This window comes from Cololabis saira, chromosome 18 (assembly GCF_033807715.1).
Source record: "Cololabis saira isolate AMF1-May2022 chromosome 18, fColSai1.1, whole genome shotgun sequence".
Classification (NCBI taxonomy): Eukaryota; Metazoa; Chordata; class Actinopteri; order Beloniformes; family Belonidae; genus Cololabis; species Cololabis saira.
The window spans coordinates 25355337-25377160 of record NC_084604.1 but is presented as its reverse complement, the minus strand read 5'-3'; the positions used below and the strand labels follow the sequence as shown (position 1 = coordinate 25377160).

The following is a 21824-nucleotide window of genomic DNA, read 5'->3' as shown; positions in this document are numbered from 1 at the left end:
AATTTTATTCAATAGGACCACAGATGGTATTCAGTGTGATTAAAACACCTCATCACCCCACTAAACTGTATTTTTCATCTGGCAACATGATTTTTACATCCATACATCAACTTCCTCACTTGTCCATCCTCCTCCTGCTTGCAGAACCTACCTGGTGTAATGGGCGGAGCCTCAGGTTGTGGTTAATGATTCAACAGCAGAGCTGCTGAGATTGACAGATACAGAGAGAGAAGGAAAGCGGAAACAGAGTGGGAGAGAAGTATAGCTGAAACACAGACACTGCCATGTGAGCTGGTAAAGTGTGCCTTAGAAGAAGAAGGAGAAGAAGAAGAAAAAAAGAGGGGGTGGTAACAATAGCGAGGCTGCAGGCTGCACAGTTTGCTCAGGTGTGTCCAGTTTGTCAGCCTGCTGGGGTCAAGAAGTGAAAGGTCACAGAAAATTTCTTTTCCACTCAAAGTGGATATCAAGAGCACCACAAGGGGATTATTTGACTCCTTTGATCCATGCGGCCTGTGTAGGCTGGACAGTCGCTCGTCTTCTCTCCCATCTGCACACTGCCAGCAGGTGAGTGTCATTTCAGGTTGTCTGCATTTGTATTTAAATATATCTTTAGAAATGTGTACTCTCTCTGCTGGAAATGAACATTTATTGGATTTGACTATTGGAATTTACAATACAGATGGAAGCTTTTGTCTTTTCATTTAAAAATAGATTTTTTTAATCTTCGACATTACAGGCATTTTAACATTAAGTATAAGAGGAAGGGACAATAATTTGCACAATAATTCCAGTGAAAGAGAGCATTTTAATAGGGCAGTGTAGATGGGTTTTATTACAGTATGCCTTATGAGTATTCAGCTGTAGTTACAGATTCCTATGAAATATTGATCAAGCAGCAGGAAGTGTACAGTGTGCTGTCTGTATCAGTATTACGGTAGCTGGCATAATGATCCCGTTGTGCAGCTGAAAAGCAGACATATCCCTTTTCCCCAACTCCTCCCAGGAACAAGAGCTGGATGAATCACTTCTTGCATGATAGTTGTTGATTAAATATATTTTTTCTTTATAATATATTATTTAGGTTTTTTTTCTTTTAATTTATCATATAAGGTTGAACTATGTTAATGTTATGTTGCTATTGCAACATATACTCAACTAAGAGAGAGAGAAAAAGCTGTAAATGCACAACCAGGAGTTTGCACCCATTTGCTTCAGCTGCAGTTGCCCCAGGCTGATGTAGAACCATGATTTTCCTTGATTAAATGTTGACTAGCACAAGTTTATCACCTAAATCTGTCCTTGCTGTGAGTTTTTTGTAGCAGCAACTTCCTAAAAAGCTCACAAACTGTGTTTGTGCAAACCACTTATTGTCTGTGCTTGGGGAACAGGTTAATGAAACCGCCCCAGTCATACTCTAGTAAGTGGCACCATGTGCAGATATATTTGTGCTACACAGGCCGGTTGATGTTTGGCTCTGCCATTGCATGATTTCCCTTCTTTCTTATCCCACGAATCTCTCTGTGGATGGTAAATCGATGCTGAAAGTGTGTGGCCGAGGCGACTGGGAGTGCTATAAAGCTCCTTATCCAACTCTTGACCTGCATCAAAGCAAGAGATACTTTATATCCGTAACAGTTTGCTACTCTATTGCTCTGCGGCTTTATGATTTGCTTCAACATTGCGTCTAATCTCTGAGCTCAATGTTCAGGGTGAGGCAGCAGTAATGTGGGGTCACGTGAAGTGCGCAGTGATTGTAAGCAAACAGCTTGGGCTCGACTGAAGCAAATGTATTAGTTTATTGCAGTGGTAAGGTAGCCAATGACCCATAGAGTTTTCAGTGATTCTTATATTGATCCAGTCAATAGGGGCTTGGATGTATTTCCAATGACTGCATTAATTTAAGAGAACAGAGAACAAACATTACTCCCAGATGCTGTGGAAACCTCAGCTGAGCGATTTACTGAGTTGGTGTGTGGTAAAACACTAGAACTAATGAAGGTGTCAGCCAACCACTGGTTTATAATCTGTTCATAATCTGTCACAATACTGCAGCAGCACCAAAGCAGAAAACATTTTGCTGTACGAGTAAAAAAAGTAAGTGCATGTGACAAAACCGGCGTGCTGTGACATCATTTAAAGAGCACAGTGTTGACAGTCCATCAGTAGTCTGCATTATTTATCAGTGCACGTGCTGTGCACAGGCAACAGAGTCGAAAAAAAGTATTAACACATAATATTCAAGCATCACATCAGGGACTTGGTGTGTGTCTTTTTGAGAAGTCAAAATGTTTGAAGCTGTTTGTGGATATTTAAACATGCTTTACGTGAAAGCATCCTCCTATTGTCCAGTCATTCCCAAAATGTTTATTCATTGTCTTTTTCCTTTAGCTATGGAGAAGCAGTTGGAAGATTTGAAGCAGCAGCTAGAAAAGCAGTGTTTTATCAACCAAGAGCTGCAGAGGCAGAATAAGGACCTGGGTGAGTCACGATATTCATTTTATCACCTGAACTCCAGACTGCATTATAAAGCCTCAGATGGATGAAAGGTGTGAGTCTGTTGAATCCCCGCCTCCACACTGATCACATCTCATATGTCAGGCGGACGTGGTCCAGCTGGGCTGTAAACCTAGGTTTTCCCAGGCTCCTGCATTTGTTCAGAACAACACGTGATGGATAACTTCTGAGATTGACAGGCGACACACGGAAACTTTGTGGAGGCCTTCAACAACCTGATAAAATAATAAATTACATTTGAATAAATATATATACAGTCAAATATTGTCATATTGTGCTCTGGTGAATTGAGGACATATCACCATTACTAAACACAGGAAGGCCCCATGAACCTGCAGGCAAGCCTACCTGGGACCAGTATTTACTTTGAAACTATATAACCATATCCACGTATGAATGCTGGCCGAGTGGACACAGGAGTATATGTACTGGCCAACACTAAGAAACATTGAAACAAAGCACGTTACTTAACGATATACGCTGGTAAATGGTGAAATGGAAAAAATATTCTGTAGCTTATGGACAAACAGCTTAAATAATAAGTGACACAATAAACGCTGATTTCCTCTTGAAGCTCATTTCACATATTAGAGTCTTCATTTGTGCCCAGATGGTACATTTGATTGCCAGGGTTGTTGTATGGAGGAGACCCATTTGGATTCATTTGTTTAGACTTCCAGAAGAAACTTGCCCAGAAATCTAGATGCACCACTAGCAAATTTAAATTTGTGTACATCTTTCTGGATGCGGGTCTGATCGGTCATGCTAAGAAAAAACGGTATGTGAACATGTCGACCACCAAGCCAGATCATTCTTAGCTGACTAGAAATAATGTCAGGCTATCTAACCAGAAACAATCATGACACTTCAACTCTTAGTTTTATTTACGACTGCTCCGTAGCAGATATTTCAGCTGCAATAATAGCTGGCCGATAGACGAAGTCCAAAGAGTTGACCTTATTGTTGTCCTTTGGCTGCATGTTAAGCTTTAAAGGTATAGTCTGTAATCATATTCAAAAACATTTATTGTTATACTGGGTGAAATGGTCCTTCCATCCTGAGAGTAGCCAGTGAATAATGTGTTCAGAAAAAGGAAAGAAAAAAATCCGACCTCTCTGACAGCTTTAATCCTGTAAAAACTCTGACCAATCTGTTTTTTGTGCACCGAATTGCACGAATTGGTCAGAGGACCAGAGGTTGGCAGGGGGGAAAGAACCAATCAGATGCCTTCATTTTAAGTGCTGCCCACGCCCCCTTCTGTCCCATGCGTGCACTCTGCTTCCAGCCCCCGTGTCCGCTTCCCACGGGTCCTCCTCGGCTCAGAGTGTCCCAGTGTGACCCCCCCCCCGCTCCTCCAGCCCGACTGGCAACCGCGGCCTGACATCGGAGGGCCCCTGCCGCTCCCGGCTTCACCGCCGGCTCGCGGTCGGGCGGTCACGTCGAATGTAACTGCTCGCCCTGCTAAAAAGGCTAAAAAAAGGAAGCAAAAGTGCGATTCTGCAGCGCAGGTTTTTCCGCTACTGGGGGTCTGTATGGGGGTGTATGGGAGCGCCGGTGCGGATGGCGGTGCGCTGCGGTGCCGTGCAGGCTCTGTTGTCACGGCTACGCCGTAGGGTACGTCATAGCCTACGGCGTAAGGTACGTGGCGACGCACACCATTCTGCATTGGTGTAACTTGGAACCATAAATCAGCCTTCAGTGTGTGCTCTGTGTGCTGTTCTGAACACTTCTGTTGTGCTCATTTTGCTGGGACGTCGGGTCCCTCCGCCAAGACAAAACTTTGGCGGTATGCGTTCATTGTTGTGTCTAAAAATGATGCGCAGTGCCCCCCCAATAAGAAACGGTACAGATATTCTGTAATATTTTTTTATATTTATAAAAAAAATAATATTATAAAAAAATAAAGGATCCCCATAACTTTGATTGGGTGGGCAGGACGCACGTTTGGGTGGGCACAGCCCACCCCTGCCCCCCCCCTAAAACCAGCCTCGCTTACAGGTGAATGAGACATGGGGTAGTTTTGTTGAAAATGTGCTGTCCAAAATGTTCTGGAAAACTCGACTCCTGCAAATGCGCGTTCCCCAAAGTTTGTGGGGGCGTGGCTTTGGACGGAGCGCTGACGGGAGGGGGAGGAGGGGGTGGGGCTTAGAGGAGGTGCCACTTTCACATCTTGCTAGCTCTCCAACATCAAGGACTATACCTTTAAATAATCAGATCATTACGCTTTCAGACCTCAAACTATGAAACATAAAAGCACTATTGAACACAGCTAATTTTAAGTGTTCTATTGCACTTTTCAAAGGGTTCGTCTGGGTTGTATCAAGAAACATGCTGCATCTGTGTTGTAACAGGATAACAGATAAATAACATGACTGCATGCGTCCTACTCTGAGCAAATCTAAAATCCTGCTCCTATAATCGCTAGTTAATTATAGAAATGGGCCAGCCCAGCATGGAGGTGTGGTCAGCAGTTCAACTCCCTGATGGGGTCTTTCTGCTTGGAGTTTGAATATTCGTCCCGTGCTTGTATGGGTTTTGTCTGGGAAGTCTGACTCCCTCCTACTCCTCCTGTTTCCGAAAACATGCATGTTAGGTTGTAAAATTCACTGCTTGAGTGGGCATGCATGGTTGTTTGTCGTGTACTCTCACTTTGAGACCGTAAATGTCTCGTAGCTCCGCCTATAATAACAGACTCTCCCCTCAGGCTTAAACCTTTTTGGATAAATCCTCATACTTGAAAAAATTAGATACTTGGTTTTACTGAGTCAAAAATGCATTACTTTAATATGATCTAATCTCCCTATGGCTTTGACATGGTTTTTGAAAAACATAAGTCAATATAATATTTTAAGTGCAGTGAAACATTTGCTGAAGTTGTATGATGTAAAATTTACATATATGATAACACCATAGTGCTTAAGGCGCTAGCATAGAAATTAAACAACTTATGTTCTACCTCTACACTGGGCGAATAACCATATTTAGTAACTCCTGTAAAGGAAAAGAAAGGTCCTTTAATAGCCACTTATAAGCACATAAAAGGTTAACTGACTTTATAAAATGTGTGTCGTGCTATGAGCCATCAGACAAGCAAACTACAATAAAAACACAGCCCCCCCCAAGGCAGACGTCAAACACAATTGTTAGAATTTAAAAAAAACATAGATTAAAGGACAGGTAAAATAACCAGAATAAAGTAACTGGATACCTTAATCTCTCCAATCACTCAATCAATTAAGTTGCCTCAAAACACCCACATTGATCATAAACTTAAAAAGCAGAATTTTTACTGCAATGTTTTGTACGGAGCCCTTGAGGTGACATGGAAATTATTATTTTTATCTCGTGCGCACGACTTTTTATGTCGTGCGCACCACTTTTTATCTCGTGCGCACCACTTTTTATGTCGTGCGCACGACTTACTGAAAAGTCGTGCGCACGAGATAAAAAGTTGTGCGCACGACTTTTTATCTCGTGCGCACCACTTTTTAGTCAGTGAGAACAGAACACTGGATTGAATAGGAAGGAAGGCCAAAAGGAAACCCCCAAAAGTGACATATCCGCTCACTTCAACATATACAGCTATTGATGCCAAGCATTTATCTAGTCGTCGAAGTCCGATCTCGGGAAACTGGCTTCACAAACGACGTTTTAAAAGTGGAACTATTTCCAGAGGCGGAGTTGTCACAAAGTGCTTCGACATTGTCACGTGAGCGTGCTGGACCAATCAGAGTGGCCGCTGGTCCAAGATCGCTGCCTACAGTGCTGATTTTATTTGTAGAAATAAGCTTTAAATTGCACTAAAATGACTACAAACAATGTTATATGTAAACGAAAATTAATCTGAATTATAAACCTAAGAGACCTGCTGAAACAGTGATAATTCTGTCATTAGACAGAACATTAGACAGTGATGATTCTGTCATTAGAAATAGGGGGTTCTCCCAAATGATGGGAATATAATACCCATGCTCAAAACCTATGTTAAACCTGCAATAATAACATGTTTTCTATTTTCTATTAAAATAGAAAATAGAAAACATGTTATTATTTTTTATTATTTTCTATTTTATTATTATTTTATTATATTATGATTATATATCTATTATATTATTTTATTATTTTCTATTTTAATAAAAAATAATAACATGTTTTCTATTTTCTATTTTAATAGAAAATAATAAAATAATATAATAGATATATAATAATAATATAATAAAATAATAATAAAATAATAATAATAATAGAAAACATGTTATTAATAACATGTTTTCTATTTTCTATTAAAATAGAAAATAGAAAACATGTTATTATTGCAGGTTTAACATAGGTTTTGAGCATATGGGTATTATATTCCCATCATTAGGGAGAACCCCCTATTTCTAATGACAGAATCATCACTGTCTAATGTTCTGTCTAATGACAGAATCATCACTGTCTAATGTTCTGTCTAATGACAGAATTATCACTGTTTCAGCAGGTCTCTTAGGTTTATAATTCAGATTAATTTTCGTTTACATATAACATTGTTTGTAGTCATTTTAGTGCAATTTAAAGCTTATTTCTACAAATAAAATCAGCACTGTAGGCAGCGATCTTGGACCAGCGGCCACTCTGATTGGTCCAGCACGCTCACGTGACAATGTCGAAGCACTTTGTGACAACTCCGCCTCTGGAAATAGTTCCACTTTTAAAACGTCGTTTGTGAAGCCAGTTTCCCGAGATCGGACTTCGACGACTAGATAAATGCTTGGCATCAATAGCTGTATATGTTGAAGTGAGCGGATATGTCACTTTTGGGGGTTTCCTTTTGGCCTTCCTATACCTGCCAACATTGGGCTGTGAAAAAGAGGGAGATTTTCTGGGGTAGTGGTTTGAATGCTCCACTCACAACATCCCCGCCCTGATATAAACAAGGCGACTATTAATGAGCTTTAAATCCATAGCTACAATGAAATGTGCTAAAATGTACCTCCCAAAATGATTCTACAGGCTTCTTGGAGCCAATTCAGTTTAGTATTAATAACAATAAAATACAATATTTGTAGAATTTTCCAGGTTCCCTTTGTCACCCAAGGACCTGTTGTAATTGTAGGTGTCAGACTTTGCAGCTTCAATCACTTTCTTGGAGGGTACATACTTGTGACCAGGGCTGGTATGGTTTATCCTGCAAGAAAGGAGTGCGCAAAGAGTAGAATTATCCATACTCATTGTGTTTTCTGTGAGGATCTTTTCCACCATGCTGAATGAGCTCTCTGAGCTTGCATTGCTGTGAGGGATGCAGAGCATTGCCTTCATCAGTGATGCCAGATTTGTAAAGCTCTCCTATTTCCCTAGAAGAACCCAGAACCTTCAACTCTCTCTTCCTGTGGGAGATCCTTGCTTGCTATGACTTGATTCTCCACCAACTCTTCCCTCAGCTTTTTTTCAAAGCATTTTCTCAAACAAAACAAATTTTCAAATTTTCAAATAACAAAATTTCCATTTTCCAAACAATAAAATAACTGAAAAAATCTGAAAAATGGTTCAAATATATTATTTTGTAACTTGAAATTTGTAAAATATGTTTATGTAATGCTTTGCTGATGAGAGAATATATTTCTCTATTTTTCTTGTTTTTGTGAGGGGGGATATTGTTTTTCGGCACTACCTTGTTCTCTATAGCTTATATAACATGAATTACTGTGGGATCAATAAAGTTCTTATTTTTGCCATCTGAGAAAATTAAATATATTATATTTGGTGCCTAACTGTTTCCCAAGTATATTAGTGCGTGTGTGAATGAACAAATGAGACATAAAACGTAAATTTCTTTGTAGAAAGGCGCTTTATGAAAATAAGTCCATTCACTTGTATTAGTTTACAGCGCAGTCTTGCCACATCCAATATGGCGGCGACGTTGACGTATCACAGCAGCTCCATGGGGCGGAGCTTGGACGTAGGCAGTGCTTTTGGGTTGGGTTGCCAGGTTTGTCAGGAACCCGTTAATATAATACATCCATGCAGGAACCCCGACACGTGAAACACCATTGACTCATTTCACTTTAAAATCGGGAGATAAGCGGGAGAAATTACAAATCGGGAGCAGGGCGGGAGAAATGATTGAAAATCGGGAGACTCCCGCTTAAATCGGGAGTGTTGGCAGGTATGCCTTCCTTCCTATTCAATCCAGTGTTCTGTTCTCACTGACTAAAAAGTGGTGCGCACGAGATAAAAAGTCGTGCGCACGACTTTTTATCTCGTGCGCACGACTTTTCAGTAAGTCGTGCGCACGACATAAAAAGTGGTGCGCACGACATAAAAAGTGGTGCGCACGAGATAAAAAGTGGTGCGCACGACATAAAAAGTCGTGCGCACGAGATAAAAATAATAATTTCCATGTCACCTCCAGGGCTCCGTAGTTTTGAACATTGAATATCTTTCTTTGTTTTTACCTCCACAGAGCAACGGCTGCAGGACAAAGAAAAACTTTTGCAACAACTGCAAAGTCAATATCACGATCTCGGTACACACACACACACACACACACACACACACACACACACACACACACACACACACACACACACACACACACACACACACACACACACACACACACACACACACACACACACACACACACACAAAATTGGAATTACATCTTTCTTTATCTGTTGTCCCCCTCTAGAGTTTCCCTCCCAGAGCGGCAATGAGGCTGAGCCCGAGGTCAGGAAGAGCCGTGCAGCTGTTATTGCACCGGAACCAATCCCCGAGACTCTGGAGCTTAAACGTGCCAGGGTCAAGAAAACCGTCAGGTTAGCAATCGCTGCAGCCGGCAAAAAAAAACCAACAACTAATAGTGCATACAGTGCATCACATCCTTAAATACATGTTACATGTTCGACAATCAAAATGTTATGGGCTTTAGTTGTCGATGACTTTTTCTCACCTCCCATCACCAGTGAGACGAGTCTGATTGTCAAAGCCATCCAGAAGAACGACTTCCTGAGCCGCCTCGATGACGAGCAAATAGCTATGATGGTGGACCTTTTAATGACGTCTACCTTCAAACCTGGTGAAGAAGTCATTAAGGAGGGCACTGAAGGAGACAGCATGTACATAGTAGCAGGTGGGGAGATACTGAGAAAACATGTGGATGTGTGAGGAAAATCAATGTCCAAAACATCAAGCGTGAAGAAATCAGCATATTCAGACGGCATTTTTAGGAGATATTTACATCTTCTTTCAGATGGTGAGCTCACTGTCACCCAAGCAGGCCGGGAACTCCGAACCCTATGCCGTGGTGATATTTTTGGAGAGTTAGCCATCCTGTACAACTGCAAACGGACAGCAACAGTCAAAGGTCACACTCGGTCTCCCCCTTTTTTCTTTTTCTCTGTGACACTAAAAGGTTTTCTGTCTAAGACTTCCAAACCTTTTAGTGCGATGAAATATGGTGGATGTGCCATAAATACTGACATGATAAGTTCAAACAGCTTCCATGGTTGTATCAGGCAAATACAAACACCTGAACACACCGTAGTTATTTGCAACACCCGTTTGTCAAATACCATTTATAAGTCTTCTTGACAAGTTATTGCGACACCCTGAGTCAAATGTGGCTTTTTTTTCTTTTTTCTTTCCTACATTTATTTGGCAAGCTTGGTTGTGTAACATCAATAATGCAGTTTTCAGGAGTATAGGCTCCAGAAGAAGCGAGAACGTGTTCACAACCTACTCTTCTGTAGTTTTTTCCCCGTAAGAAAATAGGATTTTATTGCATTTGTGTTTGAGTTGAACTTAGTGAGTAAGAACAAACTTTATGTTCAGTATACACATATCGACCCTCTGCATGCACGTTACAGCGAGGACCCCGGTGCATCTATGGTCCATGGAGCGACAGACTTACAGAACCATCATAACCAACAAGTCAAAGAAGAAGCGAGAGCAGCTCATGGGCTTCCTGAAGACGTGAGTTTGTACCTTTACAGCTAATATGACTTTTAAAGCGAGGTTTGATAAAATACTAGAAACGGGTGGCTTCTAACCCTGCCGCTGTTTTCTTGTTCCAGGTCTCGTACTCTGAAGGACCTCAGTGATGTGCAGTTGTCCAAAATAATTGACTCCATGGAGGAAGTAATACTACTACTACTACTACTACTACTACTACTACTACTACTACTACTACTACTACTACTACTACTACTACTATTACTACTACTACTACTACTAATAATAATAATAATAATGTTGATAAACACATAAATATTGCACCACTTTGTTTCAGGTCAAGTATCAAGATAAAGATGTAATAGTTCGTGAAGGAACGGAAGGAGACACCTTCTACATCATCCTTAAAGGAGAGGTATGTAAGTGTCAAAATGCGTGTACAAACCCACATTCAAATACCTTGCATGTTTTCTGTGTACACAAGTAAAATATGAATTGAAATCATCCTACAACTGTACGCATGTCAAACGTCAGTTTTTTTTATTTCTATAATTACTTTCCTGAATGTGTGTGTGTTTACATACTCGTTCTTTAGAAAAATTGTTTTAATAGTTGAGCGTACAGAAAAAATCTTGTCAATAATCTATGAGGACAAAAATAGAATGACTGCTAACTAGCTGTAATTAAGCTAAAATGTTCAGTTAATCGTGAAATTGATTTGAGGCCAAGTTGCACAGCCCTTACAAACACCAGGGTGCTTTATACCACAAAACTGCAAAAACGTCTGGTTTAATAGAGATTTTTACATAACTGATGATCATGTAACCATGAAGGGCTGATGATTATCAGCAGCTGACTCCAACCCAATGGAAGCAGTAAGGGGGTACTTCATATTGGCCACATGTTTCTTTTTTGCTTCATTTTGATTATTTTGTCAAAACAGTAAAGGCATTGTGAAATAAAGTTGTTATAAAGATGTTGTTTCTCTGAGCTACAGCTATGACTGTAAAACTGAATTGTCTTCATTACATGTATCTGTCTGTCCCTCTCAGGTTTTGGTGACAAAGAACGTGAATGGGCTTCAGAAAAAGATTCGCAGGATGGGAAAAGGGGAACATTTTGGGGAACAAGCCCTCATACGGTAACCATGGAAACACAACTTCTGCCTGAGTCTTGCATAACATCCACTGCGCTTGCACATCCACTCTGGCTGCTCTCCTCCCTCCTGCTTGCCATTCTGGTGGCAAAGCCTGATAATCATCAAGCTATATATATATATATATATATATAGATATATATATATATATATATATATATATATATATATATATATATATATATATATATATATATATATATATATTAGAAAAGATTTTGAGCGTGTATAAAAAGTTCATTCGAGAAAAAAAGAAAAAAATATCCAGAATTTACAACAAAATACAGTAAAGATATATAGAGTTGGGACTTAAATGTTGCACTGTTTATCCTCTTTCAGTGAGATACTGAGAACAGCCACATGCACTGCTGATGGACCTGTTACCTGCTTCTCCATTGACAAGGAGTAAGTCTGTCCAAACAATGAAATATGACCCTAAATAAGGTTGTAATTTAACTAAGCTCTGTACAGTTTTTTTTTATTCCCTCTTTTGTTGCCTTACATTATGTTTGTTCCCTATTGTCTTCTGCTGATTGGTGGCTATTGCATGGGTGGAATAACAATGCTTTTTATTGTGCAGGGTTTTTGAAGAGACGATTCCTGTGGAGCACCTGGAGCTCTTTGATGAGTATGCCAATAAAACACAGCTCATTTAAAAATAATGAATATTTCCTTCCATCTCACCAACATTGTGTGAAGTGGAAGTGAGCCAGATTGGGCCAGTGAGGTTCCTGTTCACATCCTATCAATTTGTTTTAACTTGCAGCTCCAAAGTAATGCAGGAGGAACAAGTTCCAGAGAAGACAAGGTAAGGTGCTTTTTAAGAGAACAAATGCTTGATAAAAAAAAAAAAAGTAACCCAATCAGCCACAAATCCTACAAATGATTTCCTTAAGATGATATTTGTCTTTCTTTGCCTTCCACAGTCCCACTACTACAATAAAGTTAAAGGATCTAGTTCCTGCATTATATCAGGAGGGTCGCTATCAAGGAGAGCCTGTCACACTCGGAGTTGGAGGATTTGGTCGCGTGCAGCTGGTAAGTTGTGTGCTTGTATGGTTCACCACTTCTGTATAAGCTGGGAGTCATAATGCAGCTCTTATTTATATTCCTGTACTTGTTTAAGCCACACTATGTGACAGTACCACTTTTGACCATATGGGGGCATACAGATCCGAAAGAGCCACTGACAACTCTGTGTGAATGAGCAGATGGTCCAGCACTTCTTGGCTGTTTTTCAGTGTGTTTTCGTGTGAACTTGTGTTCTTGTAAAATGTACGGAGCCCCTCTGGTGACATTTGAAAAAAATAAAATAATGCGTGGCCATGCATTAATTACTTGTGGCCACGCATTAATAACTCGTGGCCACAAGTTAATATCTTGTGGCCACGAGATAATCAATGCGTGGCCACGAGTTATTAATGCGTGGCCACTAGTTATTAATGCGTGGCCACGAGTTATTAATGCGTGGCCACGAGTTATTAATGCGTGGCCACGAGTTTTTAATGTGTGGCCACGCATTATTTTATTTTTTTCAAATGTCACATGTTATTACTACACTAGCCATGACAATACTCTTGCTCTTTAATATAAATAGACTATAATTACCGTTATTAATGATGAATAACCATCCCACCAAGGAAGTTGCATAAAGTGGCTAAACACATGTACGCTGCTGTTCCAACTGCAGAAGGAGGCAAGGCACGTTTATTGGTATAGCACATTTCAGCAACAAGGCAAATCAAGGTGCTTTAGTATGGAGAGAGACATGCGTCCTCAATAGTATGTTCTCCCAACTCGTATTTGCCAAGTACGAGCTTCCCAGGAATGCAAGACTGCACTTGTGTTTTTGGAAGTTTTGTCTTCATTTTCCCACTAAGACTGAACTTAGTTTCTCACATCAGGGGTTAAAACATTAACATTCTTGCTTTATGACATCTCCATGTGGTCAGAAGTGGTATTGCTACACAGACTGGCTTTGAAGATGAATGGACTCATCATACAGGCATTTACAGCCTAAGATCTTAAAATGGGATTATATGGAGTTAAACAAACAAACTATAATGATCACAATTACATTTATCTCAGTGCAAACAGTATGCCCAAATCATGTCATGATTTTCCTCATCACCGTAATTTAATTTATGAATACAAGGTCTGCAAGGCTACAGGTGTGTAACGCTTAACAGAAGAAGAGGGACACTGTTCTTAGATATTTCAATGAACTTCTAATGCATTTGACAAATTGCAATAACAATTTTTCTTACTCTCAGATGACTACAGAGAATCATGGGAAATTTTATGCCATGAAGCGAGTCAGTAAGAAAAATGTTGTTGCCAAGAGACAAGAGGAGCACGTGTTGTTTGAGAAGAGGATTCTTAAATCAATTCAGAGCGACTTCATCGTAAGGTAACGGCCAAGAAAGACACCATGTTTGGGAAGTAAATGCACGTATGACTTGGAAATATATTTTCTTTTGTTTCTAGACTTTATGCGACCTTCAAGGACACAAGATACATCTACATGGTCATGGAGTTTTGTGGCGGTGGAGAGATCTGGACCAAACTTAAAGAAGTGTAAGGAAAAATAAAATGTTTTTTCTTGTTTTTCAATTTAATTTAGATGTTTTTTCAGGTTAAATGAGTACATCATGGTGTGGGCTTTTACACTAGCTAAGACCAGCGTAACTGCAATAAAAAGATGGAAGATAATACACATGTGTGACAGTGACTGTTTCTAAAGAACTTCACCTTATCTCTGTGTGACTCCTAGAGGGCGTTTTGATGAATCCATTGCTGTGTTCTGCACGGCCTGCGTGGTGGAGGCCTACGCTTATCTCCATAAGAAGAACATCATGTACAGAGATCTGAAGCCTGAGAACCTGATGTTGGATGCAAGGGGCTACATCAAACTGGTGAGTCCTTACATCGAAAAAATATCTTGTTTTTTCCTCAACTTTTAGCTCCAAGTTCAAATAAATATGATCTTGTTTATTCTAATTCCCTTCAAGAAACCATCTGTAATTTTGTCTTAAAATCACTTTTCTTCCTAATATGTTCCTTTTAATAAGAATCGCGTCAAAAGAGTTTCCTGACCATGTTATATGCATGTGGACGTTTGTCTGTATTCAGGTTGACTTTGGTTTTGCAAAGGAAATGGTGCGTGGAGAGAAAACCTACTCCTTCGTTGGTACACCTGAGTACATGGCGCCAGAGATCATCAAGAATCAGGGACACGACTTTGCAGTTGATTTTTGGTCCCTTGGCATCCTAATCTTTGAACTTTTGGTGGGAAGGTAACACTGTCTCTTGGGATTCATTTTTCAGAAGCTCGTTACAACTGACTGCTTATTGCATCATTTATTCTAAGTACCTTTTATGTTTTTATGAGAACTGTACAAACAGTTTGAAAGTTCACCACTAAGTGGCAGCAAAGAACTGTGATTGATCTCTGCAGAACTCAGTTGGCGCATGACTTAATTTATTTATAATTTGAACAATACTCATTCTCTCTTTCTCTCTTCTCTCTCTCTTCTTAATTCACAGCCCTCCTTTTTCAAGCTCGGAGCCACAAAAGATATATGCCAAGATTTTGGATGGAGTACTCAAGTATCCACCTTACTTGAATGAGGCAGCCAAGTCTATCATCAGTAAGCTGTGCAGGTAAGAATATATATAGCCAGATGAGGACATACAGCAGGTAGCTGTCAGATATTTTCAAATGAACCCATTTACTACCAGAAACACTTTCTCACTGACGGAAAGCAATCATGTGTACATCAAATGCAAGTTTATGCATTTCGAACATTGGAATGTCTGCAGTCCAAATGCTTGCATTTCTTGGTTTTTCAAAAATACATTGTAAAACTTGGAAGCTCATAAAGTATTTGGAGAAATTGCCCTCTCTCTGGATGATGCTTGTTTGCAGACCTCGGCCAGGCCAGAGGTTAGGAAACACCAAGAATGGAATTAAGGATGTCCGGCATCACAGGTAACCATGGCGACATTTCATATGCATGAGGGATAAAAAAAATTAATAAAATCCCACTCTTGTTCGGTCAGTTACCACTGCCTACACTCTAAATGATTTACATCATCTCGCTTCCTCCTGACAGCAGCTGAAGTGAGTGAATGCTTTCCTGTATAAGTCAATTGTGATTTATTTAAAAAATACAGCATTAGAATTTGAAATATTCTAGTTATAAAATAACAGACACACAAAAAATTAAAAACACCAAGGTTTGAATTGTTGCTTGTAGCCTTACTTTCATGTTTGTGAAGCTTTTGTTCCGACCACAGAGACCCCACCTGCCACCTCTCTCTTCTTTTTCCTTCAGGTGGTTCGGCAGCATGAACTGGCACAAGCTGCGCATGGGTCAACTCGATGCTCCCACAGTACGGCTCGTACGCAAGGCAAGTCTCGATACTAGACATCTTATTGACTACTGGCGGATTATTTTCAGTTTTTACATAAAAGGCAGTACAGTTTTATGGTTTAAAGAAAGATTCTGATCAGGATTATTGAACTTTGATTGTGTCTAACAAGTGTTGAACAAAACAGAAAGCTTTTTTGCAATGGTAAAACTGACTTTTCACATTAGTATTTACTAATTTATGTGTAAAAGTCAATGTTTAATACATATTTATAAAGAATTTGAAATGTCAGTCATTGTGTGTCACTAGGATTGTATTGGTTACAAAAACCTATAATGTAAAATGCAGAAATATTCAAGTATATAAAACAATTCAATGCACATGTTAAAAATAGGTTGTGCTTGACCTGCACTATTTAATTTGACAAACTTTTGTCCTTCTTTAGGGTCCCTGCTACATCAACTTTGACCGCTTCCCTCAGGACCACACAAAGGCGGAGGAGGAGTTCTCTGGTTGGGATCGTGAATTCTGAGTTTCATGTGTAGTTTGCAGAACCAAAGGCTGGACATTTTGCCTATATTAGACAAATATAGAGCCTAAGTAGAATAACTGGCTTTGCTTTGTCCAGCCTCAAATAGGTTCAGAACATGGTTAACCTCTTATGATTGTGCCAAAAAAAAAATCATAAAACCTAAACCTTTTCTTCCTTTAAAAAAGAAAAATCACAATGAAACAGCAATGAATCTCCACTTCCACAATTTCCCCTGTTGCTTTACTGATATAACCATTTGCGTGAACACAGGATGAAAGTATCTGAATGTTTTATGACACGATGTGAGGACATTCTGTTTCCAAGTTCAGCCCAGGGAGCTTCGGTGCTTGCTGAACACATGTTTAGGACATCATCCTCACAACATCCGCCACTCATTACCATAACAACATTCATCCAAGTGCCTAGCTGAGGGCGAAGGCCGTGGCAATTAATATGAAATACAGACCAGATCTTACAAAACCTCAAAACTAATGCTGATCTCATACCTGTAGACTTCTTCTATGTTTATCATATCTTTGGTTTATGTTGTTTTAAATAAAATATTCTTATCTCTCATATCAAAAGAGTTGTAAACTATAAACTGTCACCTTTTTTGTTGTGAAGTTATTCCTTAATTTTTTGAGAAAAATAACATAAAACATGAAGTTGAAAAAGATCTATGTGATTTAATAAACTAAAGAATTCTTTGTGTTTATGCCTGATTCAGTTATATTTGTTTTCTTCTTTCTCTGAAATATTGTTTTACCAAAGTGTGAAGCTATACACACTTTTTTTTTTTAACTTTTAACACCAAATCCCCCCCAAAGGATGCAGCAAGGAGTGAAAATGTTTGGAAATTATATATGTGAAAACAAAGAAGCCAATCGAGGAAATATTGGGTTTGTTATCTGAGCGTAAAACTACCTGACGCTATCAGATGTTATCACGGAGGAAAACCGCCTATGACGGTGTAAGGGATTTACCCTGTGTACCTCACAATGGCTGCAGCTGATTGTTTGGCTCTGCGGCTGTCGGGCATGGCAGCGGGTTTTAAGGCAGTCGGAAAGACTCATCCTGTTCCATCCTGTTAATGCATGGTGTGTGCCGGCTGAGAGTAGTTTTCCACATTAGAGAGCACAGCTTCACATGAAAGTAAACATATCTTCCAGTGGGAAAAGACATGCTACCAGATGTTTCCTTCCTGCAAAAATAAAACAAAAAACACACACCACGAAACACACAGAGGTCTAAAATTTAATGCATTCAATGAAGTGACGGGACTGGCCCAGAGGAAGCGCAGTATGGCTCAGATGTCTTAGCTGCGGACTGTGGTTTCCTGTCTCCTGTCCCTCTGCGCGTCAGATGAAGATGTTTTGTTTTTATTTGTACCAAAAAGTTTGTTTAACCTGAAAAAAGAAAAAGACAAAAAAAAGGAAAACCAAAACACACACACACACACACACACACACACACACACACACACACACACACACACACACACACACACACACACACACACACACACACACACACACACACACACGGAGCTGCCAGTATGAAGCCATCAAGGTCTAAATGCAAGTGAAAGAGACCATCATTAGGCTGAAAAACATCACATCTATAAAAGAGATACAAAAAATCCCCTAGGTATGACCAAATCAACATTCTTCAAAAGAAAAACAGCACTTAAGTGTTCAACAGCATCAAAGGACCTGGAAGACCATGAAATACAACTGAAAGTGAATGATCACAGAATCCTGTGAATAAAAACCCTCTCACCGCATCAACAGAAGTCGAGAATACTCTGGAGTCAAGTGATACCTTCATGAATTTGAACACACTAGGCTGTAACAGTGAAGAACAGGAGGGCCAGGTTTGCATCTAAACATGCCTCCCATGTCCTGGGACCAAATAAACAGAAAGATGGAAAGATTTAGAGTATGGGAAAAGAAATAAGCAATTAATCAACCAAAGCATCCTGCAAAAGCAACTTCAATGTCTTTTGCTGGATCTCAATCCAGCGGAGCATGTTTTCATCAGCATACTGATACGGATGCTGAGAAATATGCAGATCCTTTTCCGGGGAGGACACCTGGAATTTGATGATGTCAATGGACTCCAGAGCAGACATAGCCATTGACTTGATGCAAAGCATTTTCATCAAAGCGTTAAAAACTATGGTTGAATATGCAATTGAACTATTTGTAATACTCACCAATCAAATGCAAATGAGCATAATGTGCTGTTGCGCATCAACTGCAGAGGGACCGGAGCCGGACATCTGCAGCTTTTAGCTCAATGGAAAAGCATTAGAACAATGTTTCCCGGCTCCCGCCCTCAAGTACCACTGTCCTGCATGTTTTAGGTGTTTTCTTGTGCCAACACACTGATTCAGATGAAAGGGTCGCCTCTGTCACTTGGCATCAAGGTTTGCATAAATCTGTCAATGACCCCTTCATGTGAGCCATGTGGGCAGGAGCAGGGAAACACCTAAAACATGTAGGGATGTGGTACTTGAACACTGAAACTGAGAAACACTCGGCTCCAGCATTAGAAAATCCTTAACTTTCGCCTGTTTTATGAAATAGATGCCAAAATAAAAAAAAACAATAATAAATAATACAATGCAGTGGGGTGCTTGTGGTACCAATTCCAGTTATTCAGAGAAGATGGGCAATGGGGTTTATTTTATCTCATTCCCTAAACCCAAACAAAACAAAGCTAAATGTCTGCCTTGGATTAAGCTGTCAACTTGAAGATCAACAAGGATGTACCGGGGGCGCTGCTAGGCACAGAGCTCTACAGGAGCACGTATCATAACATGAACGTTATGCTCCATCTATTTCCATTCGCTAAGCCCATTCTTACTGCTGCTTCCAAACAACTGCTGCTCAAATCGCAACACCAACTGATAAACGCTTAGGAAACAGGCTTTATGAACTATTTATACAAATAATGTGAGCGTCAATAAACATTCTTTAGGTACAAAACAAATATTCTACAAGTGCAAATGCAAACCAGATGAAGTCAAATCTTAAGGAGATACAACACTACTGGGGTTTATAAGAAAGGACAGAGCAGACTTGACTTCTTAAGGAAGCTTCGGTCCTTCAGTGGTTGCAGCAAGATGATGAATATCTTAGAAGTTTGTTGTGGAGAGTTCAGTCACCTCTGCAGTCATCTGTTGGGGAGCAGCACCAGAGCCAGGAACCCAAAGAAACTGAACAAACTGATAAAAAAGGCTTGACTCGGTTCTGGAGCTGATAATGTGGAGGAGGATAGACCATCGACAACGCTGAGCATCTTCAGTATTTTCAGAATCTATCTGAATAGACTTAAATCATGACTTAAAGGAGCATAAGGCTCCTTTTAAGAAATGAGACTCTCTAGCGCCACCCTTCGCCACGACGGCCGTTGGCGGTACTGCAGCCAACAGTGAAGCCGGCACGGGAGAACGGGGAGAAGGTGCATGCAGCGTCATGTGACGTCACATCCGCAGGACAGCGCGGGAAACTCGGCCCCAGCCCTGCAGCACATTTGGCAGCACACAGCCTGTTCAAGGCAACAGAGAGATACACTAGAGGGCTCATTCTTTTTGGTTTGGAACGCTTCATCTGACATTATTACTAGAAAACTTAAAACGTTTACGATTTTTTTTTCATAAATCCTGCCTCAAGCTCCTGACTACTATAACAATTAAGTATTTGGATCATCCATGTTAGCCACAGTAACTAAAGAGGGCAGGGCTTATAAATACATCAGATATCTCACTTTTGAGCCACCAAAAATTGAGGTAGTTTGCTCCAAAGAGCTGTTATTTCTAAAGCTTAGGCCTCTGCGCCGGTATGCAGCCTCCTTGGAAAAGCCTCTGCCTCTCCCGATGTGCACCTCCTACATTTTTGTCGATGTCTCGCAGACAGCGAGGACAGTAATTGGTCCGCTGTGCCGTGTCATTTCCAGCACTTCACTTTTTCCCTCCTGCTAGACCTGTTCAAAGGTCATACAGACCCCCTCGTTGCCCCCTCGTCCTCTCTCACAGCAACGGCAAACTGGAAACTGGAAACAAACTGGGTTCCACTTGCATTGGGTTTAGGGGGAAATTAGGATTATATGGTAAATATACAGTACAAACTAAAGGTGTGTCCAAACTTTTGGTCTGCACTGTATAAGGAAGCTATATTTTTGTGAAATAAAATTAAAGCTAAAAATCCACACTTTCACAAAAATACAACAGCAGTCCTTCAATGGTTTTGGGACATTTAAGACAATTCATGTTTTCCAAGGTCTTCTTTTTTCTGAGGTACAACTTGGTCTATATTTAGCTCTGTTATACAGTATAGCTTATTAAGCTGGGTCTGTGACAACCTCTTGTTCCTAATAACTTCAGACAGCAGTCTGAGTCTGAATTTGAATTTGAATCTGAAAAGCTGAGCATTCAGCAGGCAAGCTAACAAACCAGTGAGTGACACTGTTGTTTCTTCCATCCTTTTATACTATTTGAGGTGTATGTCCACTAACTTCTTTAAATATCCAAACTCAGAGGTTCAGGATTGTTTTTTGTACAAACATTTTACGTTGACGATGCTCTCACAGACCAGCTATAGAAAGCCTCACAAGCAATCTTTCAGTCTCCTGGTATGATAAAAATATTCAAACAGGGGATGTGTTCAGCACGTGGCTGAATGCAGGAAAGTAGTAAAACAAAAATAGAACTTGAAAGCTTAAATTTGATGTGAGAGATCCATGAAAGCTTTTCCCTCAGTGTTCACTGCTGTCTTTTGTTCCATCGTGACTGGATGCAAACGTGATGTGAGAGGTGAAGAGTTAGGGCTCATCTTCTGCCAGCGCATGTGAGATTTCCTGTGAGATTTCCTCCTCAGTTCTTATCAAAGACATCTCTCTCTCTCTCTCTCTCTCTCTCTCTCTCTCTCTCTCTCTCTCTCTCTCTCTCTCTCTCTCTCTCTCTCTCTCTCTCTCTCTCTCTCTCTCCTCAGTATGTCAAATGCTGAAGCTGAAATAACAAATGGATTTTTTTTTTAAACTTCTTCCCCAGCTCTTGCAATGAGCCTTATACAGTATATTGTTCACCAAATACTATGATATCAAATTTGTTTGATAAATAATTAAATCTCACCTTGACAAACTGCCTGAGTGCCAAAAAATGTGGAACTCTGCCACCTTTGATGGCAGCAGATTACTTCTCGTTATGTAGCCGCTCGTATAATCAGAGTATAACAAATGAGGCCCACATTTGTCATATGCAAGGCTTTTGGACCTCATCATGCATTAAATTCCTGCCGGAAATGATTGTACAGC

General features: G+C 40.1%; 1 protein-coding gene across 1 annotated transcript; it reads left to right on the top strand.

Moving 5' to 3' along the window:
* Window positions 1-236: 236 nt before the first annotated feature.
* On the top strand, window positions 237-17175 carry prkg3 (protein kinase cGMP-dependent 3). The gene is made up of 22 exons (XM_061707172.1): window positions 237-564; window positions 2389-2478; window positions 8957-9019; window positions 9185-9311; window positions 9459-9625; window positions 9746-9859; window positions 10362-10467; window positions 10569-10632; window positions 10784-10861; window positions 11499-11587; window positions 11942-12007; window positions 12183-12230; window positions 12369-12410; window positions 12529-12640; window positions 13876-14012; window positions 14090-14179; window positions 14376-14517; window positions 14735-14898; window positions 15149-15265; window positions 15531-15593; window positions 15940-16015; window positions 16422-17175. Exons 2-22 carry the CDS (start codon window positions 2391-2393, stop codon window positions 16506-16508), a joined length of 2040 nt encoding a protein of 679 aa, XP_061563156.1. The 5' UTR covers window positions 237-564; window positions 2389-2390; the 3' UTR covers window positions 16509-17175.
* The last annotated feature ends 4649 nt before the right edge of the window (window positions 17176-21824 follow it).